The sequence below is a fragment of the Populus trichocarpa genome, chromosome 2 (genome assembly GCF_000002775.5).
Source record: "Populus trichocarpa isolate Nisqually-1 chromosome 2, P.trichocarpa_v4.1, whole genome shotgun sequence".
NCBI lineage: Eukaryota > Viridiplantae > Streptophyta > Magnoliopsida > Malpighiales > Salicaceae > Populus > Populus trichocarpa.
In genome coordinates, this window is record NC_037286.2 from 19,712,638 (window position 1) to 19,735,332 (window position 22,695).

Consider the following 22,695-nt stretch of genomic DNA (forward strand, 5'->3'; position numbering starts at 1 on the left):
AAAACAAATGAAAGAATGGAGAAAGAAGAGAAGAAGAAGCCACAAGATTTTCTTCCTTAATATGGTCTAACATCAGGTTTTTAAAGGGGAAGGGAAGAGTTTTTGGCTAAATTTCTAATTTTACCCTTAATTATAGTCCATATGTTATTTTACCCGAACTCCAACACTATTACAAGGCCTTCTCGAACTTCGATTGACCTGCAATTTTAACCCAAAGTAGAATGATGTGTTAGTAGGTTACTCGTAAAACTGGATAACATGTAATTGTTTATGCAAAAATCCAAAATTTTGTATTGTTTTACCTACTTAAATGTAACCCCTGTGAAGAAACTTATAAAATTAAGAAATGAAATAATAAGTTAAATGTCAAGAATGAATATTTACCTCGTGAGAATGAATATTGATTTAAAAAATTAAATAAAATTATTGTGAAAGGAATTTTTTTAAAAAAGTGAACGTCAAAAAATTCCTGAAAATTAAAAAAATTCCAAATTCCAAATAAAATCCAGATGAAAATAAATTAATAGGAAAGAAAAACATAGGGATAGAGTTTAATAAATTTTGAATTCGCTCGGTCAAAATTTGATAGAAATAGACTTTTTGAACAAATAAAAATTTACCCTGACAAATAAAAGGTTTAAGAGTGGGACAAAAACGAAATTTAACAAATTATGGTGTGTGTGTGTGTGGATGCTTGGCTAGCCACCATAGAAAGAAAGAGGAAGTGAGGACTTTAGAAAATACAAAGGAAAACTTAGGGAAAAAAGTAAAAATTTGAGAGAAAAGCTTGAAGATTAGTAGAAATTAAGTGTGCTATACACTAAATTAAGAAGAAGTCAAGTAAGAGAAGGTAAAGAAAGAAGGAGGGAGGGCCGATCAAGGAAAGGGGAAAGGACGCCTTTTGGAACATATTAGAAGCTTGTACAAGTACTTAGTAAGACATTCTCCTCTAATTTTAATAAGATTACATGAGAAGTAGATAAATTGAGTTGAATTTTTTAGGTTGTCCTTATAGCTTGATTAGGATGAATTGAGGTTTTGAAAAATTAGTTTGAATTAGGATTCTTGGTTTGTATATAGTTGTGAAACTAGTGATATTATATATAAAAAAATAATTGACAAAAATTCATGTTTGTGTTTGATGAGGCATGGTCGGCTATAGAAGAAGAAATTAGGGGTTAATTGAACCAGTGTGTTTTTGAATATATACATATGTAAATCAAGGAACAAAAATTAAAAAAAAATTATGGTTTTGAAAGGAAAAAGAGTCGGCCATGGTAGGGAGAAAATATAAAATTTTTTATATAAATGATATGTAAGGACATTATGAGTGGATCAGTGTAAGATGAATGATGGAACTAACTATAGAAAATTTACATGAATATATAGTGAAATTATGTTGATTTTGTTAGCGTAAACATGTTGATGATATTTTGAAATGTACTGGAATTGTGAGAGAAATAGTGTATGTAGATTGATAATGAAATGGAATATTTGGTATTTTAAGAAATATGGTTAGTAAGTAATTGGATTATTTAATGAGATGATTTTATGAAAACAAAATTTATTGTACCTTGAAATTAGGCGTATTGGGCTTATAAATAAGGTATAATGAGTGGAAAATTCTATTGCTATAGGAAAGGTTGCTAGAATAAAAGCTCAATCAAGAGGAGTCAGATCATCACGAGTAGGAGGTAGGTGTCTTTAACCTCATTTAAATTTTAGAGTTTATATTTATAATTGTAACTTTAAATTATGTGATTGTTGGATAGAAATTATTGGAAACCATGAAAGGTTAGTAGATTAATGGCAATCAAATAGATTGCCAAAAATTATTGGTAACCGTGAGGGGTTACCAGATTAATGGCAATTCAAATGGATTGCCAGAATTATTGGTAACCATGAGGGCTTACTAGATGAATGACAATTAGATGGATTGTTGGTTTGATGGGTAACCGAGAGGGGTTAACAAAGTAGTGACATTAATTTAATTGCTAGATACATTATTAGAAATTGTATAAATTAATAATACTGGTACGTACTGAATATTGTAATTTAATTTAAGGAATTAAATATTTAATTACAAGTTCCTCACGGTCCTAACTAGAGTAGCAATGATTTGGATAGCCTCCTACTGTATGGTTATTGTAAAGGACATGTTCTAATGTTTTGGTTGTATAACTAGAACTAGTAGTGTAGTAGTTTAAGACATGTAATGTTATATCATCATTTTAGGGATTGTATTTAGTATTTTAAAAAAATTATATATTATTAGCATAATACTTTGATAAACGTAATGTCTATATTATCATTTTGAGGATTGTAATATATGTAATAATATTAGATTCAAATATTTAGTTATATTTCAATTTATGTTTGAAATGTGTCATTAAATTGCTAAGATAATGGAAAATTATGAATGAAGTTATATGGGACATGATTCAGGATGGTTGGATCAGAATTGAGGATGAATAATTTAACATAGAGAATGAGAATTGAAAGAGTTGATAACTTGGTATATCAATTTATAAGGAAAACTCTGTCGAAATGTTTTTTTATCAGAATTGACATTTATATTGTAAAAAACAATTCCTTGAACTATGTACAAGTTGTATATTTAAATATTGAATGATAAAATTATGCGAGAATGTTACATTAAATCATCCATATTTTTAATTAATTTATTGGGAACTTCCATCTTTATTTATAATATAATTTTTCCCTAAATTTCACCCCCTTTTAGTTTAAAAACTACGAGATTGCGGGTAGGGCTTTTACTAGCGGTCAGAGTCATTAGCGCATAAAACCATACATTAATTTATTTGAAAATTTCAAATTACTTTTCTAAATATTTTCACCCTAAATTTATAAAAATTCTTCATATTTATCACTATTTTATAAATTTTCAGGCAACTAGTTTACATCGTACCCTTTTATGTTCGTCGGGTCAAATTTTCCATATCCTAATACCTGTTTAAACCAAACTTTCACTAAGTGAAATCTAAATTCATTAAAATTTATCTCATTACTATTCTTTCCTAATAAATAACTTTTATTTAATTTTTATTTGCATTCTGTGCTTTTTTATTTTTTTAGTCATTTTTCCTATTTTTATTTTTAAAATTAACAGATAAACCTTTTACATTTCAAAATCTATCATCATCCCCTTAATGTAAATAGTTGATTCACTTGTTTAACATAATATTTACTTAATTATCCATATAGATTTTACCTAGGGGTTTACAATTTTCATCGTTTATTCATTTCTTTTAATCCCAACTTTCAATTACTCATCGGGACCTTACTTCTTACGACCCTACTTTTATGCAAGGGTTTATTGTGAAGGTGGAGAAACAATTTAAATGGAAGGGTACTATTCAAAAATGCCAACCATTAGACCATTCGAAACCTTGGAAATCCAATTGGAAGGCTAATACTAGGGTGGTCCATCACAGTAGAATGAGGAGGGCAAGGCAAAATACCCTAGATAGAAGAAAGACACCTTGGTCGCTGTTAAAGGTAACAATGTTACTCTTACTTCTTGTAACCATGACATTAAATGCTTTCATTGTCTAGGTTTTGGTCATGTTGCTTTACAATGTCCAAACAAAAAAGTCATGGTTATGAAAACTAATAATAAGGTTGAGATCAATGAGAAGGATGAAGAGGAGAAGATGTCACAATTGAAGGATGTTGATGATGTTTGTGTTGAGCATCCAGTTGAGGGAGAGGCACTTATGGTGAGGAGAGCACTGAATACACATGTCAAGGTGGATGATTCAGAAGGTTAGAGGAAAAATATATTCCACACAAGATGTCATGTTCATAATAAGGTATGTAACTTAATTATAGATGATGGTAGTTATACTAATGTAGCTAGTACTGAAATTGTGAAAGAGTTGAACTTATACACTACCAAACATCTCATACCTTATAAATTATAATGATTGAATGATAGTGGTAACGTGAAAGTGAATAAGCAGGTTTTGATTATTTTTTCTATTGATAAATAATGTGATGATGTGTTATGTGATGTTGTACCAATGCAAACTAATCATTTGTTGTTTGGTATACCATAATAGTATGATATGAGAGTTATACATAATGGAGTGACAAATATGTATTCCTTTTAGATAAATGGAAGACCTATAACTCTTGTATCTTTGACACCTAAACAAATATATGAGGAGCAACTAAAATTGAAGAAGGCGAAAATGATTGAAAATGAGAGCTTATATATTAGAGGGACTTTCTTTGCTAATAAAGTTTTTCTTTGTTTTAATGATGATGTTATTCTTCCGTTTGATACTGATTTTTTTACTTTAGAAGATTTTTTCATGATACAGATTCAAGGTCTAATGTTTTTAAAGAAGAGGAGGATGATACGAACCAAGTCAAGTCCAAATTTGGCCTTAAAATGTCTGCTAATCAGTTTACGCAATCATGTATATCTCTCAAACCTTACATTGAAACGATCTGAAATTTTACGGGGAGATACTAGACACATGAAACTATATTTTGGTAAAGTTTCTAGTCAAATAGAGTTTGACAACATATTATTTCAGAGGGTACAAGACTAGACCTTTGTGTACTGTTTGAGACAATTCAATAAAGAACCAATAATTAATATTTGATAGGTTCAAGACAATTCAATAAAGAACCAATAGGTATGAGCAGTCCTCACACACACAATAACATTCTAAAAATAATCCAATATGTAAAGAAGAAACCTAATTACAAGCTAAATAAACCTATCTATACTAGGTAAAACATCCTAAACAAGGCTAGAAAAATAATAAAAGATTACCAATGCAATTAGGAAATAAAATCCTAAACCAACTATGGAAATAATGCAATTATTGCATAATAGCTACTAGAGCTTATAGCAAGGCCTTCTCGATACCCGATCACTATTGAATTTTAAACCTGTATAAAACAAGACCTCTGGAATATTCTGGGAAACTTTTATTTTGATCCAATGGTTGAATCAAAAGTTATGTTTGTTAGCATAAAATTGTATATTATGAAAAATAAGCCCAAAAGTGGCTAAGCTTGTCCAACTATTGGATGCATCGAATTAATTAAAGCCTAATCATTTTTTATTGATATATGAAAGCTTGAATTGGCCTAAATATCCTGAATAAATCCAATAAGTATCTCTTTGATTTTGTTGGCTATTAATCTCATAATTAGCCCAATTGGCACCTCTAGTAAATCCCTCGGTGTTGTAGGCTAATTTGCATCATTTCTTCTTTTCTCAAAAGAATTTGATCTTGAATCATCACATGCATCAAACAAATAAAGATTAGAAATATTAAAAGTAGAACTAACATCATATTCATTGGAAATGTACTTGATCCTCTCTAGAATTTGAAATGGATTATCTCTTGTTTACAACTTTGATTTCCTATGGGCTGAAAATCTCTCATTGCGTATATACACTCAAACCCGATCACTTGGTTAAAAAATAACATGTTTACTCCCTTTGTTAGCTTTTGTTGCATATTGGTCATTTTTCTTTTTTATACGTTGTTGAACACTCTCATAGAGTGCCTTCATCATTTGAGCTTTTTTACTACTATCAAGACTAACTTTTTCATCACTAGGTAAAGAAATCAAATTTAATGGAGTTAACATATTAAAACCATAAACAGTTTCAAATGGTAAATAATCATTAGAGGAATGTGCACTTTGATTATAAGCAAACTCAATAAATAATAATTAGTCTTTCTAATTCTTAAGATTCTTTTGAGTGCCAACACATAAAAACATAGTTAAAGTTATATTTATTACTTTCATTTGTCTATCTATTTGTGGATAACAAGTAATCGAAAACAATAACTTAGTTCCCAACTTTCTCCACAAGGCCTTCCAAAAATAACTAAGAAACTTGACATCGTGATCTAAAACTATGCTCATAGGAACCCCATGAAGCCATACTATCTCCTTAACGAACAAATCAATTATATTGGTTGCATCATCAATATTATGACATGATAGAAATGCATCATCTTATAAAATTTATCTACAACCATAAATATAGAATATCAACCCCTTTTTGACCTAGGTAACCCTAAATTAAAATCTATAGAAATATCTATCCAAGGTTCCTTATATACAGGCAAATAAGTATACAAATTATGTAGTAAGACTTTAGACTTAACTTGTTTACATGCAATGCTTCTATCACACACTTTTTGCATATCACGTTTTGTCTTAGGCCAATAAAAATATTATTGCAAAATATCTAGAGCCTTTTTAACACTAAAATTCCCTATTAAATTACCTCCACGAGCTTCACGAATAAACAATTCATGCATAAAACTACCAAGCACACATAATTTATTATATTCAAATAAGTAACCATCAAGTTTATAAAACTTTCCAAACACTAACTTCTCATAAGCAACATACACATTAGTGAAATCACTATCATTGGTATACAATTCTTTCATATATTTAAATCCTAAAAATTTCACATTCATAGTAGAAAGAAGAATATATCTTTGCGATAATGCATCAACCACTATATTTTCCATATCTTGCTTGTATTTGATCACATACAGAAACATTTCAATGATATCCACCCACTTGACATGTCGCCAGTTCAACTTAACTTGTCCTTTCAGATATTTCAACGATTCATGATCCAAAAAAATCATGAATTCTTTTAGTCATAAGTAATGCTGCTAAGTCTCCAAAGTTTTCTCCAAAGCATAAAGCTCCTTATCGTAAGTAGGGTAATTTAATGCAATGCTACTCTATTGAGCTTTTCTCTAAATTAGGCAATAAGTCATATATTATGCATTAAAATGGCTATAATACCTATTCTTAAGGTATCATATTCAATCTTAAAAGTTTTTTTGTAAATTCAGGTAAAACTAATAAAGGTGTTGAACAAAGCTTCTCTTTAAGAAGTTTAAATGCATTATTTTGTTGAATTTCTCATTTAAAACCTACTGACTTTTTAACAATTTCAGTTAAGATACGATTAGAGTACTAAAGTCTTTAACAAATCATTTATAAAATTTAGCCAAACCATGAAAACTTCTTATCTTAGTGATCAATTTAGGTGTAGGCCATTCTTGGATAGACTTAACTTTTTTCTCAGTCATTTCAATACCTTTTGCATTAACAACATAACCTAGAAACACAATTCTTTCGATGCAAAAAGTACACATTTTCAAATTAGCATTACAACAACTCTTTATGCAAAGCATCAAGAACATTATGTAAATGTTTAATATGTTTATACAAACTCCTATCATATATCAAAATATCATCAAAATAGATAACTACAAATTTACCTATAAATACAAGCAGCACATAATTCATCAATCTCATAAAAGCATTAGGGGCATTAATAAGACTAAAAGGCATAATTCACACAAACTATACTTAGTCTTAAAAGCAGTTTTTCCTTTTTCACCCTCTTTCATTCTAATATAATGATATCCTTTTTTCAAATCAATTTTCATAAATACATAATAATCATGTAATTCATCTACACATCATCAAGCCTAGGGATATGATGTTTATACTTTACCATAATATTATTGATAGCGCAACAATCAACACACATCCTCTAAGTTCCATCATTTTTAGGCACAAATAGCACTAGAACAACACCTGAACTCATGTTTTATCTTAAATACCTCTTTGACATCAACTCCTCAACTTGCCTTTGAAGTTTCTTTGTTTTTTTTTTTTGGATTACTTCGATAGGCTGGTCAGTTAGGAATCATAGTGTCGGGTACAAGATCAATCTGATCTTTGATTCCTTTTATCGGTAGTAAGTCACTAGAAATCTCATTGAGTAACATATCTTTAAACTCCTACAATAAAGAAACAGCCACACTAGGAAGATAATGATCAAGTTTGGTAGTGTTAAAATAAGCCTCTTTGTATAAAAGTGCAATCATCGACTTGTTAGAATAAAAAACAATTTTGATCTCGTTTTTCTTTGCATAAAAACTTAGATTCTTATTTATTTTTTCACACTCTTTTATTTTTTCATCATTTTTTTCTTCTCTCCTTGTGTTTTACCTCTACTCTCGACTAAAACTATTTCTTTTCCTCTTTTAGTTGAATCTGTTATTTTTTTCTCTATATGGCTCCCATGGTTTTCTCTAAACTCACAGTCTCTCTTGTATTTTCACTCCCCTCTACCTTTTTTTTTTCCTTTTAACTTTAATTGGTTTTTGTAGATATGTTTCGATAATAATGATATAAGTGTGATGAAATTTTTATCTTTTACAAGAGTATATCTATTCCTAAACCCATCATATATAATTTTCCTATCAAACTGCCATAAAAATCCTAATAACAAGTGACTCGTATGCTTAGAAACTACATCATACAAAACCTCATCAGAATACTTCCTAATAAAAAATGACACCAAAACTAGTTTTGTAACCTTTATTTCACCATATTTTTTCAACCATTGAAGCCTATAAGGTTTATGATATTTAATGGTGTTCATATTCAATTTCATAATAAATATAGTACTAGCAATATTAACACAACTCTTCCTATCTATAATCATATTTTATACTTTGTTGCTGATATGACATATTATATGAAATATATTATCTCTTTGCTGCTTCACATCATATTTCTTGATCTGAACATTAAATACATACCAAATTCATAACAATTCACCCTCAACCAGATACTTTACATCCTTATCACTGCAATTATCAAGTAGTGGCATCTCATCATCTTTAGATCTATCACTTTCTGATTCAATTTCACTGTGATCCTTTAAAATCATAACTTTCTTATTTAGTTATTGAGAAGTTATGTGCCCAACCCCAAAACACCTAAGACATTTAATATCATGGTTACGAGTAGGTTGAATATCAAATTTACCTTTAGAATTAGCAACAACCTTCTTTTTTTTTTTGCCTTAGAAGGTTCGACCTTATAATTGGCTTGGTTTGAGCAGCCCTATCTCTCTCATATAATTTGGTCTCCATGATGAGAAAGAACCTGAATTACTTGTCATTTACTACTCTTACATTTTTGTTGCCTTTTAACTTTTATAGCTATACGTATCATCTCTTCTGACTCAATAAAATATTGTAATTCTACTTCATTTACAATATCGTGAATCAATCCATTTAGAAATCTTGTCATTATTGCTTATATGTCCTTCACTACTTTAGCTCTGATTATAGCGATTTTTATCTTTTTGTGATAATCCTTTATATTCTTAAACCCCTAAGTTAGACTTTGCAACCTTTGATATAAACCTCGGTGGTAGTGTCTCAGAATAAATCTTTTCCTCATGATTATTTTTATATCATTTTAAGTAAGAATAGGTCTATGATGGTTTCTCCTTCTACCCAATATAAGTTGATCCCACTAAATAATCAACTTTGTTTATACTAGTTATTGCAAACACCATCATATAGTTATGATAATGAAAAATAAACTCAATTTTCTTTTCCCACACTAAATAAGCCTCAGGATTGTTTCTACCTTGAAATGCTGGAACTTTCATCTCAATACTGCCCAAGTTTTTATCCAAGCCATTGTGATACCTAAAATCTCAAATTTCACCCCTATGGCTGAATTGATCACCTTGACAAAAACCACTAGCCATTTGGTTTTTAGGCTGCCGAAACCTATCTTTAGCTCCCTCGTCGTCGTTATCATCAATAAACTCATTTATAGGTGGTGTAACATGCCTTTCTAGCTTTTTAACCTCTAGACCCTTATAATTTGTTCCTCCTCATAGGTTTTTAATCTTATTCGCATGCCTCTCTAATCTGTCAAAAACTCTCTTAAACTTTAATTCCACCCTTTCCAATTGTTGTTGTATAACATGTATAAAAAAGGTATGATATTTTGGTGGTGATGATGCATCTTTAGAAGACATTGTTAGAGTCTGAGAAACAATAAAATATATCCTCAAACACTCTCTTATATCTATACACTTAAATAGATATCACTTCTTTCATGTTTCAATCAAATATAGCTTTTCACAATAATATGCTCATCTTTTTACCTTTTACCTCTCATACTCATCTTTTCAATCCTTTAAGTAATGTCTAACAATAAAAAAATAAAACTTCACAATGTTAACCTCATATTTTTGGATTCAAAGGAGCAAGAAACATCCAAAAACTATAAAGAAAATAAAATACGAATATGAAAACAATAACAAAATGAATCAAATACAAATACAAATGAAAACGTAAAAAATGAATGTAAAAGCAAGAAACTAATGTAATAAGACTATAATAAACTCAAACTAACACTAGAATAATGATTTCAATTAAAACTAATAGTCTTAAACTAAGAAAAATTTTATTGACACAAACTAACTAATAGTTAATGATTTCACAACTTTAGACTTACCTAAACCTAAGTGTGTCCAAATAAACCCAAAATCAATATTTGAAACTAAGATACCTAATACCCTAAGAAAATCAATAATTATAAAAGAATCACGAACAAGAAGTATAAGGAAGAACACCACAAAGACAATTGATCTTTGATAAGTCTAAAAAAAGTTCTTGAAGAACCAAAAGTAAAAGCAAACCTCACACATATAATAATAATTATGAATAACCAACCTAAAAGGAAAAATCTAATTACTATCTAATTACAACCTATTTATACTAGGTAAAAATACCCTAAACAAGACTGGAAAAATATTAAATGAGTATTATTAGAAAAAATAATCCTAAACAACCTAGGAAAATAATGCAATTTCTGTATAGTAGCTTTTGGATCTTATCACAAGGTATTCTAGTTATCCGGTCGCTATGGAATTTTAGCCCTATATAAAATAAGGCTTTGTACTCTTCTGAAAAAAAATATTAGCCTGTTTCAATGGTCAGATCAAATGTTATATTTGTTAGCATAAAACTATGTATTAGAAAAAATAAGCCTAAAATCATCAATAATGTCCTGGAATGATAAGAAAACCTTTAAAATAAGCTTGTTGTTGCCCCTTGGTTTCCTTATAGGACATGGACTCCTTGTTAACTGTATTTTCATATTAAATAAGAATTTTTAAGCTGTCAAACTTATCTAATATAAACTTTTTTGCTGCTATAAATTTTTTTCACACACAATAAAGACTCCTAAACTTAAATTGAATCAATAAAACATATGGAAAAACTTGATTAATCAAGGTTGTCACCTACTCTATTTGGATAGCCCACCATTGCAAAAATAATTAGGTCCATGTTGTAGATAGATCATGCCCCTCTTGTATGTAAATTAAATTAATTAAGATCTACTCATAACTTTTAGCCTCAAAATTCACAATTCTGATCACTATAAAATTCTAAAATTATATAAAAATTAGGCCTCTGAAATCTTTTGATAAAATTTCAGCCCAATCAAACAGTCGAATAAAAAATTATGCTTGTTCGTGTAAAATTATACACTAAAAAAATATAAGCTCAAAATTAACTTAATAAGCCCAAAATTGACTTAAGTTTGTCTAACTCTTGCATATATCACATTAATAAAATCCTGATAATTCTTTGTTGATGTCTGAAAGCTTGACTTGACCTAAATATCATGAGTAAGCCCATTGAGTGCCTCTTAAGCTTCTTGACCCATTGATCTCGTCATTAGCCTAATTGGCATCCTTAATCAGTCCATTAATATTGTTGGTTGATTTGTATCGGGTGTGGCTATGTTGGTGTTTTTGGCTAAGGATTTTTTTTTTGTTCTTCTTTTTCTTCTTTGCTTTAACAAGCTAAATGGATCCTTTGTAAGAGTGTGTCTTTTTTTTTTAAATGATTTTCTCATGCCCCCTCGTTTTTTTTCTAGATGTCTCTTATTTATATTGTATAGGATACTCTGTATGAAAAGAAAAACTAAACTGCAAAAATAATGTGTAGGATCTCTTTCAATAATTTTTCAATTAAATTTTCTTTTGTTAATGTGTAGGATCTCTTTCAATAATTTTTCAATTTTTCTAAGGGGATGTTCATGGATATAGTTGGGTCAGGTTTGGGTCTATAATTATATCCAACCCAACTTCTAATATTTAACAAATTATAAACTTGATCCATTTCATTTTTTTGGATCCCAAGCGGATTCAATATATCAAGTTGGGCTAAATTTCTTATGGATATTATAAACATCCATGAGTTGGGCCTTATAATGCCAACTTTCATGGGTTGAACTTAATTAGAATTAAGATTTAGGCTCAATAAATTATACAAAACTTGTTATAAACTGTAACAAATAATTTATACTTAATATATCATCTGAATCAATTGACTAAAATGGAAGAATCAATTGAAAAAAAAAACATACAACAACAAATTAAGTTTGTTGTTATAAGGTATATATGTTGGGTCGGGTTGACTGAGTTTCAAAAATCTCAACCTACTACCCAATCTTTGACATAAATTTCTTAGGTTTCTAGACCTAGTATCATCTGTAATATTCACATTATCTGACTTTGACGAGTTGGGTCGAGTCAAATAATATAAATATTACAAATGAACTAATTTTTTTTAACACCCCTAATTTTTCTTGATCCTCCTATTTATTTTTCTTTTTTCTCTTTTGCATATTCTTCCTTATTATTTTTAATCTCAACTCTTCTTAGTCTCCTGTTCTCTCTTTCTTCTTATTTTACTCCCTAAACTCTTTTTTTTCTTTTTATTATTTATATTATCATCATAATAAAAACTAAATACCAAAAAATAAATTAGATACATATAAAAATTGAGGGTGAAAAATTGATCATGACAAATTCTATGCTCTATATTTTTTACGAATTTGAATACATCTCATTATTTAAATTTTTGCCTATAATCAAGAACTAATAAAATAAAGGGAGGGAAAGTGAACAGTTAAGACTACCATATCTTTTCAAGCTATTTCCTTATTCTCCATTATTACTCAACTATAAAGAGGAGTAACAATTGAAAATCTAGAAAAAGCAACTTATCAATAAGAAAAACAAAATAAGATGTGCATCAAACAACTTATTTAGAAAAACCAATGGAAATAAAGAAATAAAAGTGCAGCAAAAATATAGAGAAAGAAAAGGAATCGCCTCTGTGTGGTTGCGGTTGCTTTTCAAAGTGCTTTTTACTTAAAAATATATCAAAATAATGTTTTTTTTTTTTTTTTAAATTAATTTTGAAATCAACGCATCAAAATGATCTAAAAACACCAAAAAAATATTAATTTAAAGCAAAGAAAAAAAAATTAAATTTTTTCAAAAGCGTTTTTGAAACACAAAAACAAGCAATACCACGTAGCGTCAAGGACATCTAGGAAATGAAAAAAAACATGGATAAGTTTTTCTAACAATTAAAAAAAAGCTTTGGGAGGAAATTAAAATTTAAAAACCAAAAAGAGAAGCTAGTAGAACATAAAAAGCATAATTTCATCTAGGAGAAAAACACCAAATTTAAAAAAAATAAACATCAAATCAACAATTAGAAGAGAACCTAAATGACATATGATTTTTAAAGAGTGAAAATTAAAGAAAAAGATTCATATTTATGCAAATCCAACTCTCCCATTAATGCAAGTTCCTTCTCGAGCTCCCCTCTTGGTTTTTTTTTTAATAGATAAAAGAAAATTGACAGAAGGTTGTGAGAAATTATTCAAAAAAAGAAAAGAAAAAAGAAGAAGCTAAACGAAATTTCTAGAACAAACATGATGACAAAGGAGACAACTATGAAACAAAAGCAAAGATCAAGAGTTGGAAGAATAATCTTAGGACTGCCGTCGTATTTTAGTTTAATAAAAGATGCATGTGGAATTAAGAGAAACCTGTTCTAATAAAGTGAGTTAGCTAGAATTATTAGCCTGCTACAGGTATTCTAACATAAAGAACTATGCTATAATTTTGTTCAAAATACAGGGAATAAAGCTTGAGCATGGGCTATGGTACAGAATTGTGGGCTTTTGGGTATTGGCATTTTAGCTTAGGTATTGGAGAATTAAAGGGTAATCTTACCAGCCAGCCTGCTAGCTGCGAGCAATTGTATAACTCTATGTGCAAACCACTGCTAAAACCCTAAAAGAAAAGCAAAGCCATCTGCAATGGCAGACCTTCTTGTAGAACAACCCCGAGAAATCACCATCTCTAAAACCTTCCCTACAAAACCAAAGCTAAAACCCAAAGCTAAAACCCCATCGAAAACCCCTGAATCCAAATACTGGTCTTCCTTCAAATCCCACCAAATTTCAAACCTCATCTCCTCCATCCCTTCCATTGATTTCTCACCTATATCCCCACACCAATTTGCCGCCACCAATTCCGCCTCCCTCACTCTCTTCTCCTCCCAAACGCTCTCTCCCACCTCCACCATCTCCTTCTCCGATGTTGTCACCTCCTGCTCCTTCCGCTGCGACGGCTCCCTGATCGCTGCCTCAGATCTCTCCGGCCTTATTCGGGTATTCGATGTAAAGACACGAACCCCTCTTCGTCGCCTGAAGTCCCATACGCGCCCTGTTCGTTTTGTTAAGTACCCGTTACTCGATAAGCTACATTTGGTGTCTGGTGGTGATGATTCTGTTGTTAAATACTGGGATGTTGCTGGAGAGAGTGTGGTTTCGGACTTGTATGGTCACAGGGACTATGCGAGGTGTGGTGATTGCTCTCCGATTAATGGAGAGATATTTGTTACTGGGTCTTATGATCACACTGTAAAGCTGTGGGATGTGAGGGTTGATAGTAAGGAATCAGTTATCGAAGTGAATCATGGAAAGCCAGTTGAGGATGTGATTTTTTTGCCCTCAGGCGGAATGGTTGCGACTGCAGGAGGGAATAGTTTGAAGATATGGGATTTGATTGGAGGAGGGAAGATGGTTTATTCGATGGAGAGTCATAACAAGACTGTTACTTCTATTTGTGTAGGGAAAGTAGGGAAAGAGAGTGGAGAGGAGGCTTTGCAGTATAGGATTTTGAGTGTGGCTTTAGATGGGTATATGAAGGTTTTTGATTATGCAAAAATGAAGGTTACTCATTCCATGAGGTTTCCTGCCCCGCTTATGTCCATTGGGTTTTCTCCGGATTGTATGACTAGGGTCATTGGGTCTTCCAATGGGATTATATTTGCTGGGAGGAGAAAAGGAAAGGAGGATGTGGGAGAGAGTAAATCAGGGAATTTTTGGGCGCTAGGCAGTGTAGAGGAACCACAGAGGCGGGCTTTGAGGCCAACATATTTTAGGTATTTTCATAGGAGTCAAGGGGAGAAGCCAAATGAGGGGGATCATTTGATAATGAGGCCAAAGAAGGTGAAATTGTCGGAGCATGATAAGTTGTTGAAGAAGTTTAGGCATAAAGAAGCGCTGGTTTCAGTTTTGAGTGGGAAGAATCCAGAGAATGTGGTGGCTGTGATGGAGGAAATGGTGGCAAGGAGGAAGTTATTGAAATGCGTTGTGAATTTGGATGAGGAGGAGCTTGGGTTGTTGTTGGGTTTCTTGCATAAGCACTCAACTATGCCAAGACATTCAGGTTTATTGATGGGCTTGACTAAAAAGGTACTTGAAATGCGGGCTGATGATATTAGAGCTTCTGATGCTTTGAAAAGTCATATTAGAAACCTTAAAAGGTCAGTTGAAGAGGAGATCAGAATTCAACATTCACTACAAGAGATACAGGGTATAATTTCTCCTTTATTGAGAATTGCCGGGAGAAGATAGAACTTAAATGGGGTTATATTTAGTGTTGTGATATTGCTGACACCTTGGCTTAGGTTGTCATTAGTGAAGTTTTGCAATTTTGCGCCATTTATGTTCTTATTCGAATAATTCTTCTCAAATTTTCAGATTAGTACCCTTGTTTTAATGGCGATGGTGTTCTTGCTCTGATTGTAACTGTAGTTACACGAGATGGTGTTTATCCATTTTGTATTGAATGTCTTTCCCGCCACATATCTGCGGGAGAGGTGACGAAAAAACCTTGTTTCATTCTAAATTTAATATTGAAGGTTCTTTCAGTCATGGAACTACCCAACTTTTTTGTTTGGTTATGAACCTCTGTTGTTTTGCAGTTTATGACTGCAATATTTTTTCAGTGTGCTTTTTTAATATATATATGTTTTTGGCAAGAACGTGATTTCATGGCATCCCTCGCAACCCTAATGAATTCGGCAGAGAAGAAATGCCTCGCATTCTGATGTTTGTGTTTGTTGTGGTGCCTACATATAAACCAACAGGTGTATTCTCCTCAACGTGGGTACTATTTTGCTTCTGTACAGGTTGCTTCGTTGCTTGTCCTCGGCTTTAGTTTGAGAACTGCTTTGCTTATTCTTTATTGGCACCTGATGACCGATTCTGTCTGATACTAAAGTTGCTGGTCTTTTGCTGGCCATGTTTCGGTTTAATGGTTTATGCTGTCTTCACAGCCTCGCTGTCGAGAAATGCATCGCATTGCAGGCTCATGATCTTTTCAACTTTGTTTTTCAAGTCTTAGGGATGCTAATGGCTAAGAGGGGAATAGAAACCAAAAGTAAAATGAGAATGAAATTGACCATCTTTGATAACCATGAACCACAAGAATGTTACTGGCGTTTTTGCTGTTATTGATACTGCCGCTGGCCTTCCTGTTGGATGCGTGGAGAAGAATAAACAGATTACAAATTGTGTTTTTCCTGCTTGGAGCATGCACAGCACGGAGCTTAAAAAAGTAAGAATTAAGCTGCACCTAGCCGAGCATAATGCATTTCGCACCTGATAATCTAGAAAGCAGAAACTCCTCTGCTTCTCCTTCTCTGGCCTCTGTTTTCGTTTCTTGAAATTTTCAATCACCTGAGCTTGAAAGATGTCCTAAGCAAATGTATCAAAGGAGCCTCTTCCTCTTCCTCCTCATCTCGCTTCTCTTCATCTTGAGCATCCTATACATCTGATCCACTAATCGAATCCTCTTCTTCACTTAAACCATTCTCATCGTACTCTTTCCCTCTATATTATGGCACTTCCTTGGACTACCCAGAGTCTCAGAGCAGTCCTCTCTTTCTCGTATGCAGACCTAAGCAAATGTTCTATTGTTCTGAGCACCATCTTACATTCTCAACATGGGGGAAAAAAACAAAATGAAACTCAATGCAGACCCAAGAGGTTAAAAAACCACCGAGCATTGAAAACCAGCCCTGGTAATTTTCACTCCTGGGACATTCAATCAATGAAAGTGGACTGCTTTAATGAACGGCGCTAACTCCAATGCTAATGCAATCGATTTTGTATACTAGTCAGAATTGAGTTGGTTCTTTGAAAATTAATAGTTGAAATATTACAAATCTCATGTTTAATCGTTAATCTAAGGATCTTAGAGGATTGGTATGTATAAGCTAGTTTGGATATCTGTAATTAAAAAAAAATTAAAAAAAAATGCACTAGGAAAGTTAGATTTATCAAACTAGGAAATTTTTTTTCAACTTTGAGAATGTAGTTGCGGTTGTTTTTAAAAATGCTTTTCACTTAAAAATATATTAAAATAATATTTTTTTTATTTTTTAAAAATTATTTTTGAAATCAGCATATCAAAATGATCTAAAAACACCTAAAAAATATTAATTTGAAGTAAAATAAATAATTTTTTTTATATTTTTTCAAAAACGTTTTGAAACGCCAAAACAAATAGGACGGAGGGAGAACAACCTCGAATGTCAAGGTTTGAATTATTTAGTTCAAAACAATCACTTGGTGCAGGTAATCTGAAGGGCAGGGCTGTCTCCAAATTATCCGTCCTAGGATCCCATGGTGACCATAAGCAAGTAAATGGTATTTCTTGGAAAAAATCTGGCACCTCACCAGGATTTCTATTCTTCCATGGCAACCACTGACTCAAAAGTTTCAACATGTACCACCGCCACCGCCATTGTCATCGTCAATATTAATGCACTATGGCACCAGCATATAAATAGCTCTACTATTTCCAAAATCGTTGTGGAGACCTGAATGATTGGTTATGGGACAAAGAAATTGTTTCTCCTTTATACGGTTCCTTTTGTGCCAATTGCGCACAATCAACACCAAATCTGCCTCGATATCAAGAGAACTTAAATCCTCATATCGTTGAAAAATTTGATTAAAAATATGGTTAATGTACACATTTCAGCATAAATTAAAATAAGATTCACTCATAAATTAAAAGAATTAATTAAGTATAAGAACTTAATTAGATTTTTAATGGGTCGAATCAATTTTATTAGAGATTTAATTGGTGAAAAATAAGTTTAAAAGCTTAATTTGGGTTTAATTAAGAAGATTGAAATTTTAAAGAACTATATTTAATTTTTTTCAAAACTCAATTGGGTGAAATCATGGATGAAATTAAAGAAAATTAAAAGTTAAATAGTCAATTGGAGATCAATTTGCATAAATCAGAAATCAAGAACTAAAATAGAAAAGACGTTAAACTTCGGGGTCGGATGACTTGTTGCCTGGCTACTGCAGATCTTATACCTTCCTAAAAGATTCGAGAAGACTTATTCTGTTGCTATCTTCCAAGTTCAAAATCACCCTAATCTCTTCCCTGAACAAGACAATAAATGCACCCCTACATCCTGCATGTTGTACTCTTACCTAGACAAAATAAAAGCTCTTTTGCAATCCGGAAGGTGCTGCTACAAGAAGCCACCCACGCCCTAACCAGCTAGGCTTGCTAGTGTACCCACTTTTATCGGCTCTGAAACACAGCAAAGCCTGACCCCTGATCTTAATGGATGGTTTGGATTGATTCTTCTACATCAAAGGGAGAGAATAGTTCAACTGATATCCCCAAAAGGGATCCCAATAGCCCTTTTAAAAACTCATGCAAAAGGCCATGAAGAAAGAGGAAGAAGAGGGAGGACGAGAGAAAAAAGAGTAAAAACATAGATTACTCTTTGAACCACTATCCTCACCATTGTTACCAAGCTCTCTACCCATTCTTAGACACACAACTATACTGCCACACACCATCATAACTCAAGGAAAGATACCAAGGAGGCAACATCTTTAGATAAGGTAAGCTTTCAACTTTGTTGAGGGGGTGTATCTTAATGATCACACCCCTCCTTTTCCATTATGTTTTCATTGTTATCTTTTGCATTAAGTGTTTATTATGCTTTCTTTTAAAGCCTTTAGTTATTTTAAATGCAATAGGTGTTTGTTTATTTGTTTTTTTTTTTTATGTTTAACTAGGGCATGTTTTAGTGTGTGTGTGTGTGTGTGTGTGTGTACATATATGTATGTATGTATGTGTGTCTGTTTAAGTGTTGTTCAAAGTTTAGTTGAATGCTTAAGATTGCTTTTAGGTGATAAATGTTAGGTTGAGATACATTCTTAACAAGTTTTGATGTTCAAGATAGTCATTGAAGTCTTTATGGTAACATGTTTCGAAGCTTGATTGCTATCTTGTTTATGTTATTCTTAGACTATTGTTAGTGTTTTGATAAGGTTGCCTAAGCCAAATGCATGTTGTTTATGTGATGTGTCGTGAATGATTCGAAAATCGGCAACAATGAATCTGATGAAAAATGGATGAAAGATGAGTATGGTTGGTTGTCTTTCTTTTGGTGTTTAGGCTGGATTATAGTGATTTTAAGGTAAATAAGATGAAGGATAGACTAGATTGATACTTTGATAAGTCGATCTGGATGCCACAAAGATCAATCTAGAATTTCGACGCCACATTCTTTGTGATTGAAGGGTGATAAGTCAGGTAGGGTTCTTCACAAAAGATCAATTTGGAAGAACAATTCTTAATTCTTTGAATTAAGTTTCAAATCTTGGCAAAAAGTGTTTATTACATATTCTATACTATATTTATAATTGGAACATCCCTCCATAGTTAGGAAAATTCAACATCACAGAAGTCAAGCTCAAAAATTAGACTTTGACAAAGTAACTAGATAAATTTAACTAACACACGTTTTCTGACCTTAATTGACACATAAACAGATCAAATTTAAAACGGCTATAACTTCTTGCACAAAAGTCCAATGCAATCATGGTTGGACAATCTAGAAAGATCACCTTCTGAACTTGAAATCTACCTAGATTAGTCTTGTCTTCAAATACAATGGATGACTTTAAAATCGGGTTCAAATTCATCTACTATTCTGACCGTAAACAACATCAATTTCTTATTATCAATCCAAACTTAAGTAGCCCAACATCAAAAGAACCATTAAGGGCTTTTTCCATGTTCAAGTTTTAATTGTAGGCAAATAAGAACCTTTGAATCAATTCCGAACAAATTGCTAGCTTTTAACTCCGAAGCAGCTTCAATCATTCCAATTTGACTCATCAAGGCCCTTTGCAGTTGTTTCGCTCTCGCTCTTGTTATTGGACCATCTGAATCTTCTTGTAGATTAGGTTCAACTTTACGAGATGGATTATAATCCCCATGGTGCACATCATCAGCCCCGGGTTAAAAATGTGAAAGATGATCAATGTAATTGTGCTTATGCATAGAAATATATGTTTTGGTAGCCTAGGTTGTGTTTACTATTTTCCTCTTAATCTCTGTTTTTTTTTTTTGTGTGGACGGTTTAAGGCAATTATAGGAACATGTTTGGGCCCTGGTTGCTAGGTTTAGGTTGTTTCTCCTAAGTTTTTGTGTTGTTTCTGGGTTGAGATCATTTCTAGGTTTTTTTAGGGTTTCTGTATTTTTTCAGGGCAATGTTCTTAGGTAGAACATTGCCTTGACTACATGATTTGGACCAGTTTGGTCCATTTCTTTGCACTAGCCACTCCGCATGACCTTTTTAGCTAGCAATCTAGGTTTCTTTTGCATCAATAACATGTATCTTAAGGTTTTAATTTTAGAGTTTTGATTTTTAAACTGAAACATTCTCTGACCAAATCGTAACAATTCAATGATAATCAAAATGAATAGATGCCAAATTTTTTTATCCTTGCATGCTTTCGAACCTCTCTATACCTTTGGATTTATCATATATGGTCTGGTTTAGAACCCATTATTCTGGATTCTTCAATGATGTTCTTCATTGTTCTTCGTTAGTTCAAGCAAAAATGTTTGTTTTATCTTTGTTGGTACTGTTTTTGTTATGGGTTATGTTTATGGGTTTGGGCTTTGGGTTAGGAAGCCCAACCCATATGGCTGGGCTAAGCCCCTTTTGATTTCTGTGTCTAGGCTTGGGTTTCGGGCCTGGAGGCCCAACCCATATGACTAGGTTGAGCCCATTCCAACCATAAAGACATGTTTGGTTAGTCAAGTTTTTACCAAAGAAAAAAATGTTTTTTGTGTTCTTAAGGCGTGTTTGCCAAATACAATCTTAAGATAATTTTTGTGTCTTTGATTTTTAGTTAAGGGAGTGTTTTGACAAACATATAATTATATGAAAGTATTTGAGTAATCAAGAGATAATTCATCACCCTAGATGAATTAAGAAAAATGTTATATTTGTTCTTAAATAGTATTAATTGCAAGTCTTTGCACAAGGTGAAATGAGATTTGAAAAGAGTTTCAAATCTTATTTAAAATATCAATGACTATGATGTTGAGAATAAATATGATTTGACAAAGTAGACACACTTCATGCTATATTGTCTAAATCAGAATCAAAATATTATTGATGAAGGGATAATAATTACATTGAGAAACTGCTTAGTGAAAGGTTAGGTCAAACGACTTATGACTTTTCTAATATTTAAGAGATCATAACAGGTTGTTAGACATTAAACTTGATCTTTAAATATAAATCAATCAATTGTTGAATTTATAATAAATTAATCTATTTAATTTATTTATGATTGTGATTTATATTTTGACTAACTTATTAGGGAACCTAGTGGGTCACACACATAAGAACCATTGGTCAAAAATTAAAATGAGATAATTAATCGAGTGTACTTGATTATAAATAAGTTCAGAAATTAAGGACTAAAATGCAATTTATATAGAGAATTACAATTCTAGATCTAAAAAAATCATGTAGAGATTTGATTGAATAAATTTCTAAAATTATCTTGAAATAATATATATGATATTATTTAAGGGGAAAATTGATATTTTGCTATTTATAGGATTTTCAAGTTTTCCTATAAAAAAAATGCTATGTCTTTTATTTTTAGAGTAATGCATAGTACAATACTAAATACCTAAAAACACAAAAGAAAAGAGCTAACACTTAAAGACATAACAATCTTTCTTTCCTAAAAGGGTTTAAGATATTTCCCACAAGTGGTTTATGTGGGTTACCGTTAGAGGCCGAATACTTGGACGACTTGTGGTTTGCGATAAACCAACATTAAAGCAATTATTCAAAGCCAAAAAGAAAATCTAATCTTCAAATAATTTTTGTATAAACCCTAAACAACTCTAAATCTATTTAACAAGATCTTGAGACTCCTGAAAAAAATTTAAATTTACCGTTTTCGCTGCGTTTATGTTTTTCATGAAATTTAACATAAACAATATTTATTTCTCTTCTTAATGTACTCTTTATTTGTGACATCTTTTTCTGTCTCATCTATTTGATGAACATTACAGATAATCATGGGGGAACAAAAAACAAAGTGATTATACAACATGAAAATATGCATAGACTATATTTTTATGCATAATTGTTAACTTTAAGGTAAGAAACCTAGTTCCCTAGATCAAGATTGAGAAGAATTGCCTCTTAAAGATGCCTTCTTCTGGATTAATAATAAGTAATTAACATATGAAACACTTAGCAAAGATAAGAGTATGTAAGAACCAAGTCACCTGAAATATTTAGTTGTTGTTCACAAAGTTCC

The 22,695-nt window shown here is 31.7% G+C and overlaps 1 protein-coding gene across 1 annotated transcript; it reads left to right on the top strand.

Annotated features, from left to right (window-relative positions):
* Window positions 1-13,887: 13,887 nt before the first annotated feature.
* LOC7458238 (protein SLOW WALKER 1) lies at window positions 13,888-15,974 on the top strand. Its single transcript, XM_024594037.2, has one exon. The coding sequence runs from the start codon at window positions 14,041-14,043 to the stop codon at window positions 15,643-15,645; it is 1,605 nt and encodes a 534-aa protein (XP_024449805.1). The 5' UTR covers window positions 13,888-14,040; the 3' UTR covers window positions 15,646-15,974.
* Window positions 15,975-22,695: the final 6,721 nt, after the last annotated feature.